General features: G+C 35.5%; 1 protein-coding gene, 1 long non-coding RNA gene and 1 pseudogene across 5 annotated transcripts in view; 1 reads left to right on the top strand and 2 right to left on the bottom strand.

Moving 5' to 3' along the window:
* The window catches only part of LOC143895626 (uncharacterized), a 127,131-nt gene that overhangs the window by 63,539 nt on the left and 45,638 nt on the right, over positions 1 to 17,954 (bottom strand). The gene's annotated exons all lie outside the window — the stretch shown is intronic.
* Numb (NUMB endocytic adaptor protein) overlaps positions 1 to 17,954 on the top strand; it is a 71,578-nt gene that overhangs the window by 35,402 nt on the left and 18,222 nt on the right. Inside the window, exon 2 of one of the 3 annotated variants that reach the window (XM_077402889.1) lies at positions 2,683 to 2,727. Coding sequence is in view for 2 of the 3 variants with exons in the window: in XM_077402888.1 (XP_077259014.1) it covers positions 13,544 to 13,618 (75 nt within the window). In the remaining variant the exon portion in view is untranslated. Of the gene's footprint in view, positions 1 to 2,682; positions 2,728 to 13,439; positions 13,619 to 17,954 lie in introns of those variants that run through there. The other 2 variants (XM_077402888.1, XM_077402887.1) reach the window with 2 other exon arrangements.
* LOC143895635 (uncharacterized) lies at positions 11,042 to 13,450 on the bottom strand (annotated as a pseudogene).

Consider the following 17,954-nt stretch of genomic DNA (forward strand, 5'->3'; position numbering starts at 1 on the left):
TATAACCATTCTTGATGACGTTATAAAATTCTTTCATGCATGGAGTATATACGTTGCTCTGTTTTAACCTTTGCAACGACAAAGTTATAATTGGTTGTGTGTAAATTATTTTATAATATCGCGCAGTTTATCAAGTTGGAATAGATATGTATATGTATATCAGTATATTATATACATTTCCTGCGTTCGGTTGTGGCGCTCACGCGCTGTAAGCATCATTCTATCTTCGTTGCACATCGAATATCAAACGAAGATAGAGCGATGCTTACAGCGCGTGAGCGTCCAAACCGAACGCAGCCATTGTAATGTGTTACTTCTGTAACTATTAATTTCTTCACTTGAGCACCACGTATTACCGCGCCTGACTCGTATAGCTGTTTACTAATTTGTTAATATTAAAATTTATACTTATTCTTTTAATCTTATTTTTTTATATTTTATTTTATTATTCTGCTGTATTTCTCTTACATTCTATTGCTTTTTTTGCTACTTGCCAGTCAAATCAATTATCTCTATTTATTAACCTCACATTCTCATATAGTAAAATTTGCCTTTAATTATAGTTCTTAAATATTATAAGGCGTTCTTCATATTTTCTGTAGTATTCCATAATATTGAGTAATATGGGAATTATAAATTATTTATTGAATAAGTTTTATTTCCATATATATTGATAATTAAATATGCGAGAATGATAGGCAGCGATTACATATAGTAATGATAAGGTATATAGCAAAAATATTCTTTAAATATTGCAATATTGCGATGTTCGCCATTAATGCAGCTATTATAGGTGTATGCAGTGGTTTATTTTATTTCAAAAGTCTTTCGTTAAAAATGTTATTATGACATATTTATTAATAACTGAATTTGTGTATGACAACTTTCGAAATGTATGAGAATATTTATATTAAAATTAAATTATCTTAAAATAAATGATAATTCTGCGTGAGACTACGTTAGATTTGGTCGATTTAAATGAAAATTATTCATTTATCCTGAAGGCATCATTTATTAGCTGGTCAAAGTTTCGGAGATTTGTCGTTTGGTCGTGGTATGTTTGATTGTGCATTTTTCCAATTTTTGTACACATAAGTATACTGTTAATGAATTGCAAAAATTTTACGTCGAAGTTAGTAACTTTGCGATGCAACTTCTCGCGTTAACATTCTACAATAAATCATAGATTTTTTTCTATAATTAATATATTTAATATCTCCTTCAGCTTTTTTTTTTCTCAGTTACAACATTAATTTTATTTAATAATCAATTAAGGCAACTTTTTCCTTAAAAAAAAGTTTCTTAAAGAATAGGAAATACATTTATTATTGTTCTATATGAATATACATTGATATTTTTAATTTATTGATTAAATCTATTTATGATTTTATATATATATATACCTGATATAATTCAGGTGGAAAATTCATGCTTCGAATGGAATTTTATGACGAATGAAGTTACGAATTCTGATACATTTAATTAATTGACCATCAGAACTGCATTGGAATCGAAAACAAAACGTATTATTGAGATCAGTGTGTCCCGTCGGTGAAAATGCGAGCACGTTGATTATACCGTTAGAACCAGCCTCACGGGACGCGTGCATGTGTATGATGCATGTGTATGCACGCATACGCACGTGCTCGCGCTCGTACGTACAAATTCACCCCTATAAAATATTCCCATAGGAGAGGCGCACGGGGTGTCGTGGGAACGGTCTCGCTCGATATAAAGTGCCGCGGCACATTTTTATGGGGCACGTATACGTTCAAGTAGCTCGGGGATTCCTTTGTAACGAATCGGCGACTAGTCTTCTCGCCTGGGAGTCGCGCACCGAGTCAATTCAATGAGAATATATTTTTTTTCCCTCCTTCGAATGTGAGTATCACGGCAGACACACAATTCCAGTTTTCTACGGAGTACGTTACGCGTATGTTGGCCAGATAATGAGATAATTATCAAATTTCATAACACACAATGCGTATATTATATAGAATAAATCAAAATCGTCTGCCTCTTTTTCACAAAACGATAAATTACTGTTATTATTGCCAGTACATTAAGTATAGCGATATCAAAACTATTATTTGTTATATAGAGCATTGTGTCTCATCAAGGGATAATTAATTTCAGACTTTGGACACATTTGGACGTCACAAAAGTGTTCTCTAATTGATTCTTTTTCTGGCAATGAGTTGAGTGAAATATATAACCATAAATTTTCTTACGTTAATTAACATTTATGTACCTATTACGAACCTATTATTTTTGTATACGTTAGTAATATTAAAAATTTTTATATTATGTGTTATACATTAATTTATAGATTATTAATTATAGTGTTAGATTTATTTACTTTATTCTCATTTAAATAATAACTCATTGGTTACTGCAACAATAGATTTAATTTTTTAGTGCTCGTGTGCTCAATGATAAAATTAGCAAATTACACATATAACTTATAACTTATATTTATATCTAAGTAAATAAATTTAGATGTTTTTTTATTTGCTACAAACATTTCTTTGGGAGAAATTTTGAATGTATTAGGTTTTTAGCGAAGTATTATAATTAAATGTCATCTTTGTCCCAGATAATTTACATATATTAATAATAGTAAAATACTATAATGCTTCTTTTACATGTGTAATATATGTATATAATTTTTATATTTTTCAGAAAGAAACGTGAACCGTTGGTCTGGAGTAAATTAAAAAATTTTTGGTAAGTTATTAGTTATCAATATTCCCATCTAGGTTTCATGTTTTGAAAGTTACACTTATATTTTACCTTTTTATTTCATCCCCTGCATATTTTTCTGTAAAAATACAAATGTTTAGGGTAGTGATAGAATAGGTAGTGAATTCTACACATCTGCTCGTTCATTCCGATTCATTTCCTGTACATATCGATAACATGTGTTCGCGGTATTTCATACATGCTATTCATACAAAATATATGAAATTTTAGAATCATAGAGCATAGGGGATGTGAGTTAGATGCAAAAGTAATGCACACACACAACGTTGCGTAATATCTTGTCTGCTCTTATGAATATATGTATTCTCTACAAATATATATATATTTTTTTATGTATCTTCTTATTCTTGAGATAATTTGTATTAAAATATATTTTACCACACAAATTAAATTATTTTAATTAATTAAGATATGTTATAATAGTATTGTGCGATATATGTATATCGAAGGATTAAATTTTGCAACGAGTAATGATTCTGTGTTTATTTAATCTACATTAAGAAGAAATTAATTTAAAATTTGTTCAAAGTTTCTTAATATAATTGATTTCTACTATTTCTAGAACACATTACAAAAGAAATTACATGTCAAAGATGACCTGATAAATCTATTTATAAGATTTTTTTAAGTAATAAGATGTTATAATATTTTTTCTTGTAAATTAAGGTACACACATTATATTCTAATAGGGAATAATGCAGAACACACAGTGGAAGTAACATTTATATTTAAAATTATATTTAAAAATACATTTATAAAATACATTTCAATTTAGAAAAAAAGACAACACAGATATTTTAGTTCAAATATTTAAAAATATATGAACAAGTATCAGAGTACAAATATCATTGTACTATAGAACGTTACATTAACTGATAACGTTCTACGTTTTAAAAACATTAAAAATATTAAAATATTCTGAAAAATAGCGTTATTACTGTATAATTCTTTTTTTTCGTGTTATAGAAACATTCTTGCCTTCTCTTTCTTCTCCAATTCAAGATTTCAGGTCTTTGAATAAACAAATATCTTTATTTATCAGTATTAAAACGCCCAAAATATTTTACTAACAATTTCAATGTTAATTAAGGTGATAGGTTGATCGTCTCAGGCTACTATTGTAAAGGCTAATTAAATCATGGGCACGAAGTCCAATAACTTCCAGCATTGAAACTGCACCGCGGACGCATCACGTAAAGCACACCTTAGCCTTTCGGATTTGTTCACATGTCCCGGGCCATCCGTTATCCCGCCGATTATCGAATGTTCACGAAACAGTCGTTCATCGAACGTACTCGGGGATCAGTTTGTCTATCTATCTAATCAACGTTTAACGACGCGCGGGAGGCCGGTGACGAAACGTTATGCTTCGTTAATTGCCATAACCCGATTTCACGTCGCGATTAAGCGCGTGTATGCTCGTTTATTCCCGTGTACAAATAACAATGCTCTTCGTGGCTCCATTGTTGCGCGGCACTTATTGTGTGAACCACCACGCACACCAGAGAAAGAGAGAGAGAGAGAGATAGAGAGAGAGAGAGAGAGAGAGAGAGAGAGAGAGAGAGAGAGAGAGAGAGCAGAGAGAGAGAGAGAGAGCGAGAGACTCTCTACGCTCGCATCGCGCGCTCTATCGCTCTGCATCTCTGCCTTCATCGCGTCTCACTCTCTCTCTCTCTCTCGATCTACTCTCGCTCTACTCTCCTCTCTCTTATCGTGTCTTTCTGTTCTCTCTCTCTCGGCTCTCTCGCGCTCGGCTTCTCTCTCTCTCTCTCTCTCTCTCTCATCTCTCTCTCTTCTCTCTTCTCTCTCTCTCTCTCTCTCTCTCTCTCTCTCTCTGCTCTCCTCTCTCTCTCTCTCCTTGAGCCGGGCGTTATTCTGGGCCTTGACTCAGAATTCCCATGACAGATCTTCCATCTTCTTCTGCATTCTATTTTTCAGCGACAGTAAAATAAGAAGAGAAATTTGTAGGAATTATTTACATCTTATTGAGTGGTTTCAATTTCTTCCACCTTTCTGCGGCAATCGATACCGAGATTATCGGCCAATTCTCACAAATACCTTGTCCATTATAGGAACGACTTACCGGATCGCACAATGCTTAGAAGACTGAATTTGCGTCATGCTTAATTTACTGACTTGTAGTTGAAAGTTGATTCGCGGTAAGAAGCGAGTAAGAGGCAGAAGAAAGCGCTCATTAGCGCGCAGTCTCTTAACCGGCGAAACTGTCAGGCTCGAAACAAAGGCAACCACCGAGTAAGATAAATAAGGTCTTATTGTATAACTTACGCTATGTTATTAACACGAATAAGACATTTTTCTGGTTGCAGTAGCAGCTTCTTTATCAAGACCCTACATGATTACGTTACATGACATATGATACTTATCAAATGTGATATATTAGACTTTTGCGTAATTAATACTTCCGAGGGAAAAACTATTAGTTATTTCTTTCTTTAAGTAGCAACAACAATAACAATTTTAATTATACGAAAGAATAATAAATTTAATAATTAGAATTTTATGAAAAACAAATATGTAACACATTGATCTGGTTCGAATAATTTATACAGTTTATTTATGAAATTTTGAAATCATATATTTGATATGGTTTAATCACAAGGGCACGTGATGTTGGAAAACGTTAAATATACGATCAAACAATTTAATTCTTCGAATTGACCTGCTAACATTTAATCGTTAATTCAGAGCAAATGCGTAATATCTGCGTTCGCTGTTAGCGAACACGTTCAACGTATCAAACATTCCATTGCCTCCACCTATTTAGCAGTATATGTCAACGGATACTCGTAATGAATAAATTTTAATTGAGGACACGACTCCTGGGAGTCGTGTATCGTATTGGCGTGGTTTCCCTCGTCACTATAGCTCTCACTATGATATTAAATTCGGACTTTACATAAATTCGTATGATTCGATCTCTGTGAAGTTAACATATCTATTTTTAGAATTTCGATGCTGTTAAAGTTTCATTTAGCTCTTCTCCAAACAGTCAAAGAAATTCTGGTGACTAAATATAGCAAGGATCTAGAAATTTACCTATCATGATTCTTGAAAAATAAAAATTGCTTGGAATTGCGATATTATATATCTAATTCACACAATTATTACATAATGTTTGCGCTAAGAAATTCTCATTATGAATGAAATTAACTTTATTTCAATCATAAAATATATTCACATAATTATGTAACGTGATCAGTTAACCATAATTTCTATTTACAAAGAGGAAGATAGAAGTCTTGAGATTTCTTCTAATTGTCTCGTCTATGTGTGATAGAAATATCTAAGCTTTAAATAATCTCCTTGCAATATTGCACGCGGAAAAGGTGTTTACGAAATCTACGTTAACTTGCACCTTCATTAATTACCGAAGTACGATAATTACGCTCCAAATTCTGCACGGAGAGATGATATACGCTAAAACACATGCAATGCGCCCGTTGGTACCTGCTAGCTCGATATGCATGGGAATATACCGGCATGTGGTTTTGTCATAGCCATATGGCGCGACCGTGAACGCACGTGCGAGAAAGACTCGAAAGACGCATTCTACATATATAGGACGCTATCTCATGCTCTTTCCGCAACGGAAGAAACGTTCAAACGGTAGATATACTGGCCGTCATAATAAACATTGACAGCTATAACGAAATTGATCGATATTTTAATGATAAAGTTTCAATACTAGAAATTTTAATAACTATCATTAACTTGAAAGCATTACAAAGAGATGGCAGTCTTTATTTAAACATTCATATTTTTATTACTTTAATTAAAGAATAATATATTTTCACATTTATGAATTTTAAATGTTATCTGTGCAGTAATAATATATATAGTAAGACATGTATTTTATATAAACAAAAATTTATTTTACATTAAAATAAATTTAACTTAATATTTGCGAAGATTTATTTTTCAACAGCGGGAAAATCATTAATTTACTATTTCCGCTTTGTCAAATGTAGTTTATGAAAATTTGTATGTTTCTAACGAGGTATTCATCGTAATAAATCTATCTGGTTGCGAACCGACGCGACGGTTGAAGTGACATAATGTACTTTTGCATATGTAAAGTAATGCAATTATTCGTCTGTTGATACGGTAGTAAACAGATTTTGCAATAGTATGCAGTATGCTATATTCTCGAAACCGGTTATTATCAAATGTCACATCACACGTCGTAACTTGTGGACGAGTATTTTGAACTCGTTTGTATATGGTCACCTATAATTTGTAAGTGAATACATTTAGTTTGACAATATCTTCGTTATGCTTCTTAAAATTCACATAAAATTTGCCTTTATATATGTATATAATATATATTGTTAAATTATTATTATTATTATGAAAATGTGTAGTAAGAGGAGACTTGTTGGGAAAACGTATCGACACGTAAATTTTAAAGTTCCACCAGCTTGAAAATATTAAAAAGTTTATATTCTTGTAAGTTCTCTCTATTGGAAGAACATATTTTCATCGAATTTATCGTTCGATGTTGGTAAAAGAGAAACTCATCACTGAAAAAGCAAATATTATTACTGATATTTTTCAAGTTTGAAAAGAAGTTATATATATATATATATATATATATTTATATAGTATATATATATATATATATATATATATATATATATATATATAATATATCATATTATTTTTTGAATATTTTAAAAGCTTTTTTGATGTGATTGATTTTTTAAACTTGTATTTATTTTATCTTCTATTTATATATATTTCATTTCCAAAGCTTTATATTTTAATTTATAGATATTGTTTACAATTATATATAGTTACTGAAAAATAAATTGTTTAATGTGAAACTCTTGGATAACTTATTTCAAATTGAATAAATCTATATCATATTAATCAGACGTTTATCCTTTAATACCGATATCATATAATTATTGTTTTTGTAATTGGATGCAGTTCTGCAATGCGGAACTAACTCCAAAAGCTTACTGCGCCGACGTTATCTCAAGTATGACCGAACTATAATCCTCCTCAAATACAATTCCACGTGTTATATGCATTTTTAGAAAGTCTTTTGTTCACAATATAAAACAAAAATCAATACAGAACTAAAAATCGCGAAAATGGCGCTTGGTTTCTTATTGCATAACTGCATCCAATTTTTCTTCAGTTTACCTATAATTTTACGGTACATGCCAATTGAATATTAAAGGTCCAGCGATTCGCACGACGAGTAAAGGGCGCTAACATAAAGGGTGCTACCGGAATAGCAATGGCCTATGTCACCGTAGTCGCAGTTGCAGGTTTCATGGAAGATGTTGAGAGTCGCCCTCCGATCGCGAGACACAAGTGCACCTACCGTTCGTTACTCTTTACACCTGTGCTCACACACAACGCCCCGGTGTTCCGTGTGTGCGTGCGCCGCTGCGACGTATTGTGAAATACTCTTGTATACGTGCGTAACTGAGTGTGCTGTGCGCATAACGTGAAAAAGACGTCGACCGAAATAGTCGCAGCTGGGGCGACGCGCGATTACGGCTTACGACCTTTTTCGAAGCGACCGGACCGCGGAGATTTCTAATACTGCACGCAGAGAAATAAGGGACAAGGCCACGATCAACGTGTGCTAAAATAATATCATTCGCTCTGCAATATACGTATAATATACAGTGTCAAGTACGACGAAGTAAATAAGAAGGACGGGACATTTAATTTTATCGGTCGAAGTTATTTTTGTTACGGCGCGGCGGTGGAAAAAAAGTCTCACATTTATATTTTATGATTCTTGAAGAAGGAAAACGCGTTTTTTTTCTTAGTATGAAAAGATTTTTTAATACAAGAAGTAGAGATAACTTCAAGTTAATTAACATAACTCTTTATATTTTTGTATTATTAAGAGGAAGCTCTTTGTTAAATTGCAAAGAAAATAAAATAGCCAAAATAGGACAAAATGCTGTATTTTATTTTGTTTTTTTTTGTGTTTATTATATGTTGTAATAAAATTATAAACACCAATGTTTTTTATTTTTTAATTGTTAATTATAATAGCCGTTCCTTTAAAACTCCTTGAATTCCTTCCAAATCAAAGTTCAGATTTTTTTATGCTTATTATAAATATAGAAAATCTCTTTCGAGAACAAATTTCCTGCGTTTAATATCGTGTTTAGCTTTCGAATCCGAGTAGGTACGGAAGCACGAGAGGACGTAGGAGAGCAAAGGCAGATGTTGGATTTCTTTCGTCATTTTCGTCGCGCGCCCTTAAACGCGTGGAAAGTAAATCCACGTATATCGCAGCTGCTTGAAGGGCGCACACGTCCATTGAGAGAACTTTTAGCTCCGTTAGATGCGAGATCTACCTTGTTTAATTAAAGATTAAGATTAATACCGTGTGCAATTTGATTGAAAGTTCCAATTATGTAAGCAGAGCTGCGTAATAAGAATGCAGTCTCGTGTTTTAAATACGCCAGTTTTGAATTGCATGTAGCAGCGTTAAATAATCCTGACTAAATTAGTATAGCTTTTTTACTTTTTTAAATGTCTAGTTAATTAATTAAATTACTCGTTTAAGTCAGGTCATTATGTAAAAAGTTGCTTTTACGTTTTCCGTTATCTGTCATTGAAATATGCAAACTCGATCTCGATGAGTTTGAATTCCTATAAGTTGCTATCGCGTTTTTCTATTTCGAGAATTGTTCTACTTTGCTAATTAAAACTTACATTACAAAGAAAAACTTATCAAAAATTAGTCGATCGCTTCGACGAAGTTCCTAGCAGCAGGAAATGTCATAAGTTTTCAATATTTTTCATCGATTTTCTATATTCTGAAGAAAAACAGATTCTGCTCGACGAGAGAGAGAGAGAGAGAGAGAGAGCTCTCTGTGCGAAGAGACGCATTGGCCTCCGCGGTAAACTTCTCTCGATCTCAGCGCAGATGGTACGAGTATTTGCCTCGGCAGCTGCTTCTCTCACCGCCGTAAACTTCGGATATCCACCCCAGCTTTTTCGTTTTGAGTTGACCTGAATTCTCCATCATCTTCTCTATATCAACCTAATGTCGACCTGCCAAGAGATCGCAATGGCGATCTCCGGATTGCCAGCGTCGATGTAAATTTCTCCGATCCAGCTCAGGAATCGAGCCCGAGTCATTCTCTCGGAAGATGTAATCACGTGAAAAACCGGTTTTGCCTCGTCGATTTAACTTCGAGCGGAAGCCGACGATCGGGGTACTGTAGAATCTAACTATATCCCTGAGACTCGCGAGGTAGGGAGAAGGAAGCAACTCGGGTCCGACTTGGGGCCAAGGCATTTACGTTAGAGGAGAGAGGGATTGATTTTTACTCGGCTGGTTTTGAGCAAGAGGGCTCTCTTCTCCTACGTACGTTCCTGAAATTTTATATATAAAATATATTGCCCGTATACGTATACTTCTACATATTGTACATACGCATGCGAAGAGAACATTTATTTAACAAAAGAGTTATATAGTTTTCAATTTAATTTATTTTAATTGTGAAATTCAATTAAAATTTTTATTAATTTTTCGTTATATTGTTTAAAAAATAAAAAACATCTACACACATACAATATATATATATATATTTTATATAATATACATATACTACATCATATATAAAATATATTATAATACATTATATAATTATATATATTGTACGTACATACATATATTATTTTTACAAAAATTAAATTTACTATTTAAAAATTTAAAAATTTTATTATTTGGAAAAATATACATTTATAGATAAAAGATTAAAAAAAAATATAAAACATTCGCGAAGAAAAATTTGAAATAAAAGCTCAAACTTTTATATAAATTGATTATATAAATCTAAACAAGAAATAAAATACAAATATATCGTTACATCATCAAGAGCATTTTGTCCAGCAAATATAAAGGAGAGAAGCAACAATATGTCTTTAAAGGACGGGCCTGACGGATTTATATATCGGTCCCTGATAAACGGCAGAGTGGGATAAACCGACCTGGGTCTGTTGGACCCTCGGCATTCTCGTCTAGAGTCTCTCAGGGGGGGTTGTCGCATATCCGCTGGTCAGGCTCGTTTGTGCCCGAGAGTGTACCTTCAAACGAACACTTCGCGTCGATACCGTTCGGTGAAAGTCCGCATTGTTGCGTCGCGTCGTTTTCTGCGGTAAAAGTGAAACGGCGCGACGGTATACCCTTCCCAAGTTTAAATTCTACTGATAAGTGCTCGTCTCACGCACGCTTCGCGTCCTCCATGAAATTGTTGTATCGTTGTTGAATCATCTACCTGTGTTGTCTGTGACTCCAGATGGCGCGTCTAGATCGTGAAAACGTTGAGCCTACGTTCGAAAGCCGTGGCATCGTCATCGCCCGTTGGATTACCTGACAAATTCTTTTTTTTTTAATCCCAATTATTGACACGGTTTTTTTAAACGTGAATATTTTCGCCGATCTTTTAACCGTTTCTTCGTCGACGTGAGCTGAAAAAAAAAGACTTCGTCGTGCTGTGCGATCGTGCATCTTTATCCGCTTGATTGCGTAAATTTTGCTTCTCGAGTGGAAATACGTGACGGATAATTTTCCTGAAGATGGACGAGAGCGTCCAGCTCCTAGGCTCATCGACTGGATTCTCCACGCGAGAGATCAAACGTACTTTTGAGTTCCGGTGGGGTCGCCGGAAGTAGCTGAGCGTGACGGCGACGGTGCTAACGGAAAAACGTGGGAACTTGCGTAGCGTAACCGCACTTCGCCGCTGCTCCATTAGTTAACGCACGCTAAACGATCTCAAGGATAATCGCATTAACTTTGCGACAAATGTTTTTTCTATCGCGGGGAAAATCTCTGTTCTCCAAGCCGATATCGCGTGTGAGTCTCTCGCATTAGCGATAAAAATTGAAGAGTACGTAAGAGAGAAAAAAACGTACGAGAAAGATAAAAAAGACAATAACGGGCGGAGATCAACTTGTTTGTGTGCTTCTCGGGTGTCTAATTGCTTCGTCGGAAGTACTGCATTTAACGGCTAATTTCCTACTCATCTGTGGGAAAAATATCGCGTCGGCTAAATTACGGAAATTCACAGGAGAACCCACGTTTATAAAATGTGTACCGAAGTCTTTTTCGGCCGTGATTAATTGGTGCATTAAAGCAGCGCGCGTAAAGTTAGTTTAATTGATCGCACGTAATATCCTCGGAGTGGAGTGTTCCGAGAGGAAAAAGGTCCACACCCACCGTAGAACGTAAAAAATATCACATTCGAAAGTTGAGTGGAGCTAGTTCTAGTCTCTAGTGTATGTCCATGTCCGTCCGACATTTAGACAGTTGTGTAATTTGGTAACGATTCGCGAAACTTTCGTTGAAAATATTCCGGAGAGTTGTCGTCGTATCTCGTGAAGAGACAACGATTACGGTTCCAAAAAGGATGAGAGGCAAGACCGGCTAGGGAGCGAGAAAAATATACGATTGGAATTTACGATGCTCTTTGTAACGACAGACGTATTGAGGACGCGGGCAGTCATCGTTTAAAAATAACAGAAAGAGATCGTAAGACATCGTCACGTAAGACGGAGCCGACTGCATTGTGCAGCTCTGGCGTGTGCAGCGGAATACGCGGGGTTCTTCACTGTTATCCGCGAGGTGTTCGCCGACGTCTGCGGCGACCAGCCGAAGGGAGAGAGAGAGAGGGAGAGAGAGAGAGGGAGAGAGAGAGAAAGAGAGAGAGAGAGAGAGAGGTGACTCGGAGAGAGGCAAGACTTAGCGGCGAGACCAGAAACGGAGAGAGAGACCGATCGGAATCCCACTCTTCTAGGTGGAATCTCTGACGTCAGCCTGGAGCACAAGTCGTATGACCAGTTCGGGACGCTCGCTGGTAAAAAGAGACGACGAAAAAGAGGAAGCGGAGGAAGAGTAGGAGAAAGAGGAGAAGGCAATAGCCTCCTCTCTCACGTCTATCTGATGGTTTTTACCGGCCGGCTCTCGGGAGCATCTCGCGTCGCCATGTCTTCCATGCATCGCGACATCCATCACCAGTAGTAGCGTTCGGTCCTACCTTTCATTCTTCCTCTCTCTCTCTCTCTCTCTCTCTCTCTCTCTCTCTTTCTCTCTGCGGCATCCATTCAGTGGCCGTTGTGCCGGACTAAAATTACTCTGGTCGGGTACGATCTACGCGCGAGCGGAGTGCTGGCTCCAGCGCGGAGCGTTTCGGAGCTGCTCGCGACGACTGGGAGAGGCGTATACCTATAATGCACGAACGGTTGTGATATATCAAGTGTGTGAACGGATGTCGCGTAAGATCGGGCCAATCTCGATTTCGTGACAGGATGGTGATCGGCTGACAATGAGTGGCTCCGCCGGTACCCTTGATGTCACTCTCGGTGGGAAGTGATCTACGGAGTGTCGTTCAAAAGGATTCGAGAATAATTTAGGAATTCAGGCTCTACATCGTGATAAAGTAGAAAACAAATACCGAAAGATCAACCGTTGCGGAGTTGAAACTCAACGAAACCGATTCGCATAGTGCTTCCAGCGCGGATCTATTCCATTTTCAACAAGGTGTTTGCGTATGTTCGAAAAGAAACCTCATCGATTACTCCCTTTCATCCTGGTACAATAGATAAGTGCGCGACGTAAAGTTCACACCTGTGTCGCCTGAGCGTGGATGTCATTGGACGTCGGTGACGATCGCGCATGGTGCATCAAAGGATCGTCAACGATTCGTTGTATTTGGATACTTGACGCGAGCTGGTCGTACTGCTCGTCCTGAAAACATCGCCGTCTCCTCCGAGAGAAATGGGAAACCACCCGTCCGCCCACCAGCCGCTCGAGAGGGCTACCAGCCATGCTGGAAATGGTCTTCGCCTCTCGGTACGTCGGTGGTGTTGTTTTTACGTCAGATGTAACGTTTTATTTTTACACGATTACTTGCGCGTGCTATATGCCAATGGTATCTGGCGATACGAGGCGAAACTGTCACTTGCGCGTACACGCGCGTGACAGCTGTAACCATACGGTTATTGTTCTGGGTGTTTAGCTTCAGTAGTAGATATATATCAGTGGTGGTGTCCATTGACAGCATTCCTTTTAGCGTCAGCATTTATTTTCTAGAAACTTATTAATATGGAATTATTTAAAACAATATAAAAGAATGCGGAAATGGACGAAAAATATTGATCTTTAATTTGATTCAAGCAGACTGCGTTTTAATATGTATATTAACACATTTCGCTTTATTTAAAAAATTTAATCGCAAAAGGCCTGAAACTTGTAAAAATAATTTTTAATCAGATCTTTTACTGAAAGTACTAAAATTTTTGCTCAGTTATAATCAACGTTGTTATCATTATAATAACACGAATTCATGAATGCTAGGATAAATCTTAAATTGCATGTCATGGCGTGACCATCAACGTTTTTCCTTTTAAACGAACGAGCGCACGAAGGGACGGTTTATTCCACGCTTCATAAAATCCGAGATTTGCAGCCTTCGGAAATGACGGTTTACTCTTCTTACGACTTCCATTTTTCACCCTCGGTTACACCCCTCATGCATCCTTATTTCTCATTTTGCCTTCTTTCAATTTTCTACGGCACGTATACATATATGTATAGTGATTTGTATTTGTTTTCGCACATATTTCTAGATATTAAAAATACTTTATTCTCCTTTGTTCTGAACTCCGGATTCTATTATTGTATGTGCTTTTGTCCTGTTGTGACTAACATTTTTTTTCCAGAATTTAAAGAAGATTAATAGACATTTTTAATATCTAAAAATGTACGAACACAAATAAGTTATACTGTAATTTATCTTCCATGTTTTGCCAATACTGCGATGAAGAATTATGTTATAATCTAATATAGAACTTTGATACTTCTTCATCATGAAAAACTTTGTTTACCGGAGATGAAAATATCTCTATAAAAAAATGAACACATAAATTTTTAAAATATTTCTTTATCTTGCATAATAGTAAAATTACATTATTTTTTTGTAAATTAATTTTCTAAATGGGGATAATTTTTTTTAAAGAAATTTAATTGTAAGTACTACAGATATAACTTGTTCCGTATAGGTGTGGAACTATTATAACTCGTTAAAAATTTATGTAGATGAATGAAGGTGGAATAAAATCGATATGTGCAGTTCTCTCGTTTCTAAAATCGCTGACCGTGTACCTCAGGTATTTCTGTGACGAGGAACTTCATGCATTATAACGTGGACGAATGACGTAAATCACGCTGGTCACAGTATGAGTAATATATTATTTGCATTGCGCTGGACTTTCGGTGTCGTCACGAACGTTACGGACGGTTCGTGAGAATTTAATTTCCGTGACAATCGCGAATATTCCCAAGCGCTTAGAAATATCCTTGCGCGACGGTAAATCCTTGATACTCATCGCGCTGAGACCATCAATGCGCGCCATGCGAATTATGTAAGCCCGTACTGCATTTGTGAATCCCCATTTCGTAGATGGAATGACGCACTTCATGCGTGACGATTTTCAACAGCGAAAATGACGATACAACGAGGTGCGGCCGGCGCTCGCGTTTCAATGACCTTTGCTCGCAAGCACGTGTCCGGGCCGGCGTTTCACCCATTGGATACCGTAACCGACGTTCAATTTATAGTTGAAAAGATGCGTCTGCAACCGTGCTGGATATTATGAACACTGGAAATTAATTTTCACAAGCGTCGAAATAATTTGCTACAAACATTACGCCAATAACCACCACGCCTTTTCATGAAATAAAATTTTAGAAGCATATCTAGTAGAATTTAACAAGTATCTTTTGACATAAGTTTAATAATAAAAAGCAACAATTTTTAATTAACTCTTTTTGGACTCATATTCATCGTATGCAGTATCTTCATCCCGATTTTCATCTTTTATTATTACTATAACTTTCCTTGTCGTTATTATTTTATTGTAGAAAAACATATATTTAATTAATATATAAATAAATATGTATAAATTTGTCCTTTTTTTCTTTTTTCTTAAAACACATATAATTTGTAAGCATATACCTATATAAGTGTTTTTTAATTCTTAAATGCATTAATATAATAACTATCTTGGAAACATTATTAATTGTAATAGACTTAATAGATTTAATTATAGAAATAATAAATACAAAATATTTTGCTTCATTACACGCATAATGAAAATTATAAAATGCTCATTAATTAATTCTATGATAATTATATTAAAACCGATCAAAGGAGTTTATAAAAATTATACCCTACTTTTAAGATGCAAAACTAATGTTTTATTTGTGAAAATACATGCGTTTTATAAAGTTGAAGAGGCAATATTAAATTCTTTGCTTTGACACAACAGCTTTGAGATATGATACAACGCGTAAAGCGAAAAAATTCTCGTACAGTGTGCACAAAAGAAAGCCGGCAAAAATTTCTTCTGGGTGAAAAGCACCGTGGATTTATTTTATAAAAGCAGGCGGTCGTAGAATGAACAAACAAGCGCTAGATTTTCGAGGTGAACTTGACGAGACGTTCATTTCGTTTGATGAAAAAGTCTTTTGCCTTGCTGTTTCGTTGATACTTAATCCCTAGGAGGCAAGTGGAATAATTTAAAGCTTGGGTATAAAGTGGTCATTAGGAAATGGCTGGATGTTGCGCTCCCGCGAATTTATCGTGCGGTATAATTACATGATGTTCGTTACGCGTTTTAATTAGCGGATTATTAGATTACGTCGAGACTGCGAAAATTTCGTTTCTGCCAAGTAGACCTGCGATATTTGAGTTAATATCGCGATGTCGAACGACTCGTTTTCTACTTCCGTTTTTTTTCTATACTTTTCTATACTTTTCTATACATCAATTGTCCGCGGAATAAATCGATATCTTGGAACCGGAATGAGTAATGCCATCGTGGCTTAGCAGCGGTAGAAAAAATACTGTAACGAAGTCTGTGCAAACACAATAATTATGTACATACATACGTACGGATATTATTAATTTTTTTATTATACGCATAATAAAACTTGTAAAACAAACTTTGAAAAGTAAAAGAATTTTAAAATGGTAAAAAATGATAGTAAATGTTAAGATAACAGTTCTGGATTGAAGATGCTGTAATAAGCTTTTTTATAGTCTGCAAAATTAATGCAGTGTCATCTGCACTGCAAATCTAAGTATGTTATTTTTACACGCATGACCGTCTAAAAATGACACATTAGACAGAAGCACTTTTTACGTGTTTCTTAATGTATTAAATTATCATTTAACACGTTATTTAATCGTATTAAATTAAATTAAATTAAATTAAAAGTTAATACGTTCAATATCATGTTAAATGACGTGATTTAAAACGGCAAAGAATGTGTAAGAAGAGCTTTGACTAAAATAATACACTTGGATTTGATTTTGATAGTGTACGATCGAGCTATATATTAACTACACGAAGTTATCTGATAATTTAATTACAAAAATACGCAATAATACGTTTAGAAAATTGAAGATTTGAAGATGAGATGTAAGGCAGCCCGTTTGTTTTAGCTGAACTTCTTGCACTGCAGTTCATTTATTCTCTTCTTCTCTTCAACGTGAAAAGAAAAAGAGGAAAGATGAACCGTGCAAGAAGTTTAGCTGAAACGAACAAGCCTATAAAGTTGTAGTGCTTGAAACTCATTTATTTCAAGGAAGAGGACAGTAACACGCAAATTACGGAGATTTCTGGCTAGTCGACTAACCGGCCAGTATAATATATCGTGATTACATTCGAATCGTGTTTTACGCACAGTCAACACACATATAAATCTAATCGCACGCGCACGAATCCACACTCGCATGCGTGCACGCCCGCGGTCACGCACACTCGCGGCCCAATCGAATCGAGGGGATCGAACTCAAGGATAACTGGTGCCGCACGCAGCGCCTCGCTTCGTGACGATAAAGCGAAAGAGATCCTGAAGTTGCTAAGCCGTTCGAAACTACCACCGATTACTTATGCATGAATGAGCTTTTTCTCTACGATCGGGCGCTACAATCTACGGAAGAATTCAATATATCTAAAGAGTTTAGGGAAAAAGAATTCAGCACATAATCTTTTATGTTTTAATACTCAATATATGTAGTTTTTTCCACTTCTTGGCATATATGTAAGCTGATGTTAATAAATTATTGTATATAATATATGCAGTTTTGCTATTCTGCTGATTGGATGCTTAAAAAATATAT

This window comes from Temnothorax americanus, unplaced genomic scaffold (genome assembly GCF_048541705.1).
Source record: "Temnothorax americanus isolate GAGA-0224 unplaced genomic scaffold, ASM4854170v1 Scaffold16, whole genome shotgun sequence".
In the NCBI taxonomy this organism is placed as follows: domain Eukaryota; kingdom Metazoa; phylum Arthropoda; class Insecta; order Hymenoptera; family Formicidae; genus Temnothorax; species Temnothorax americanus.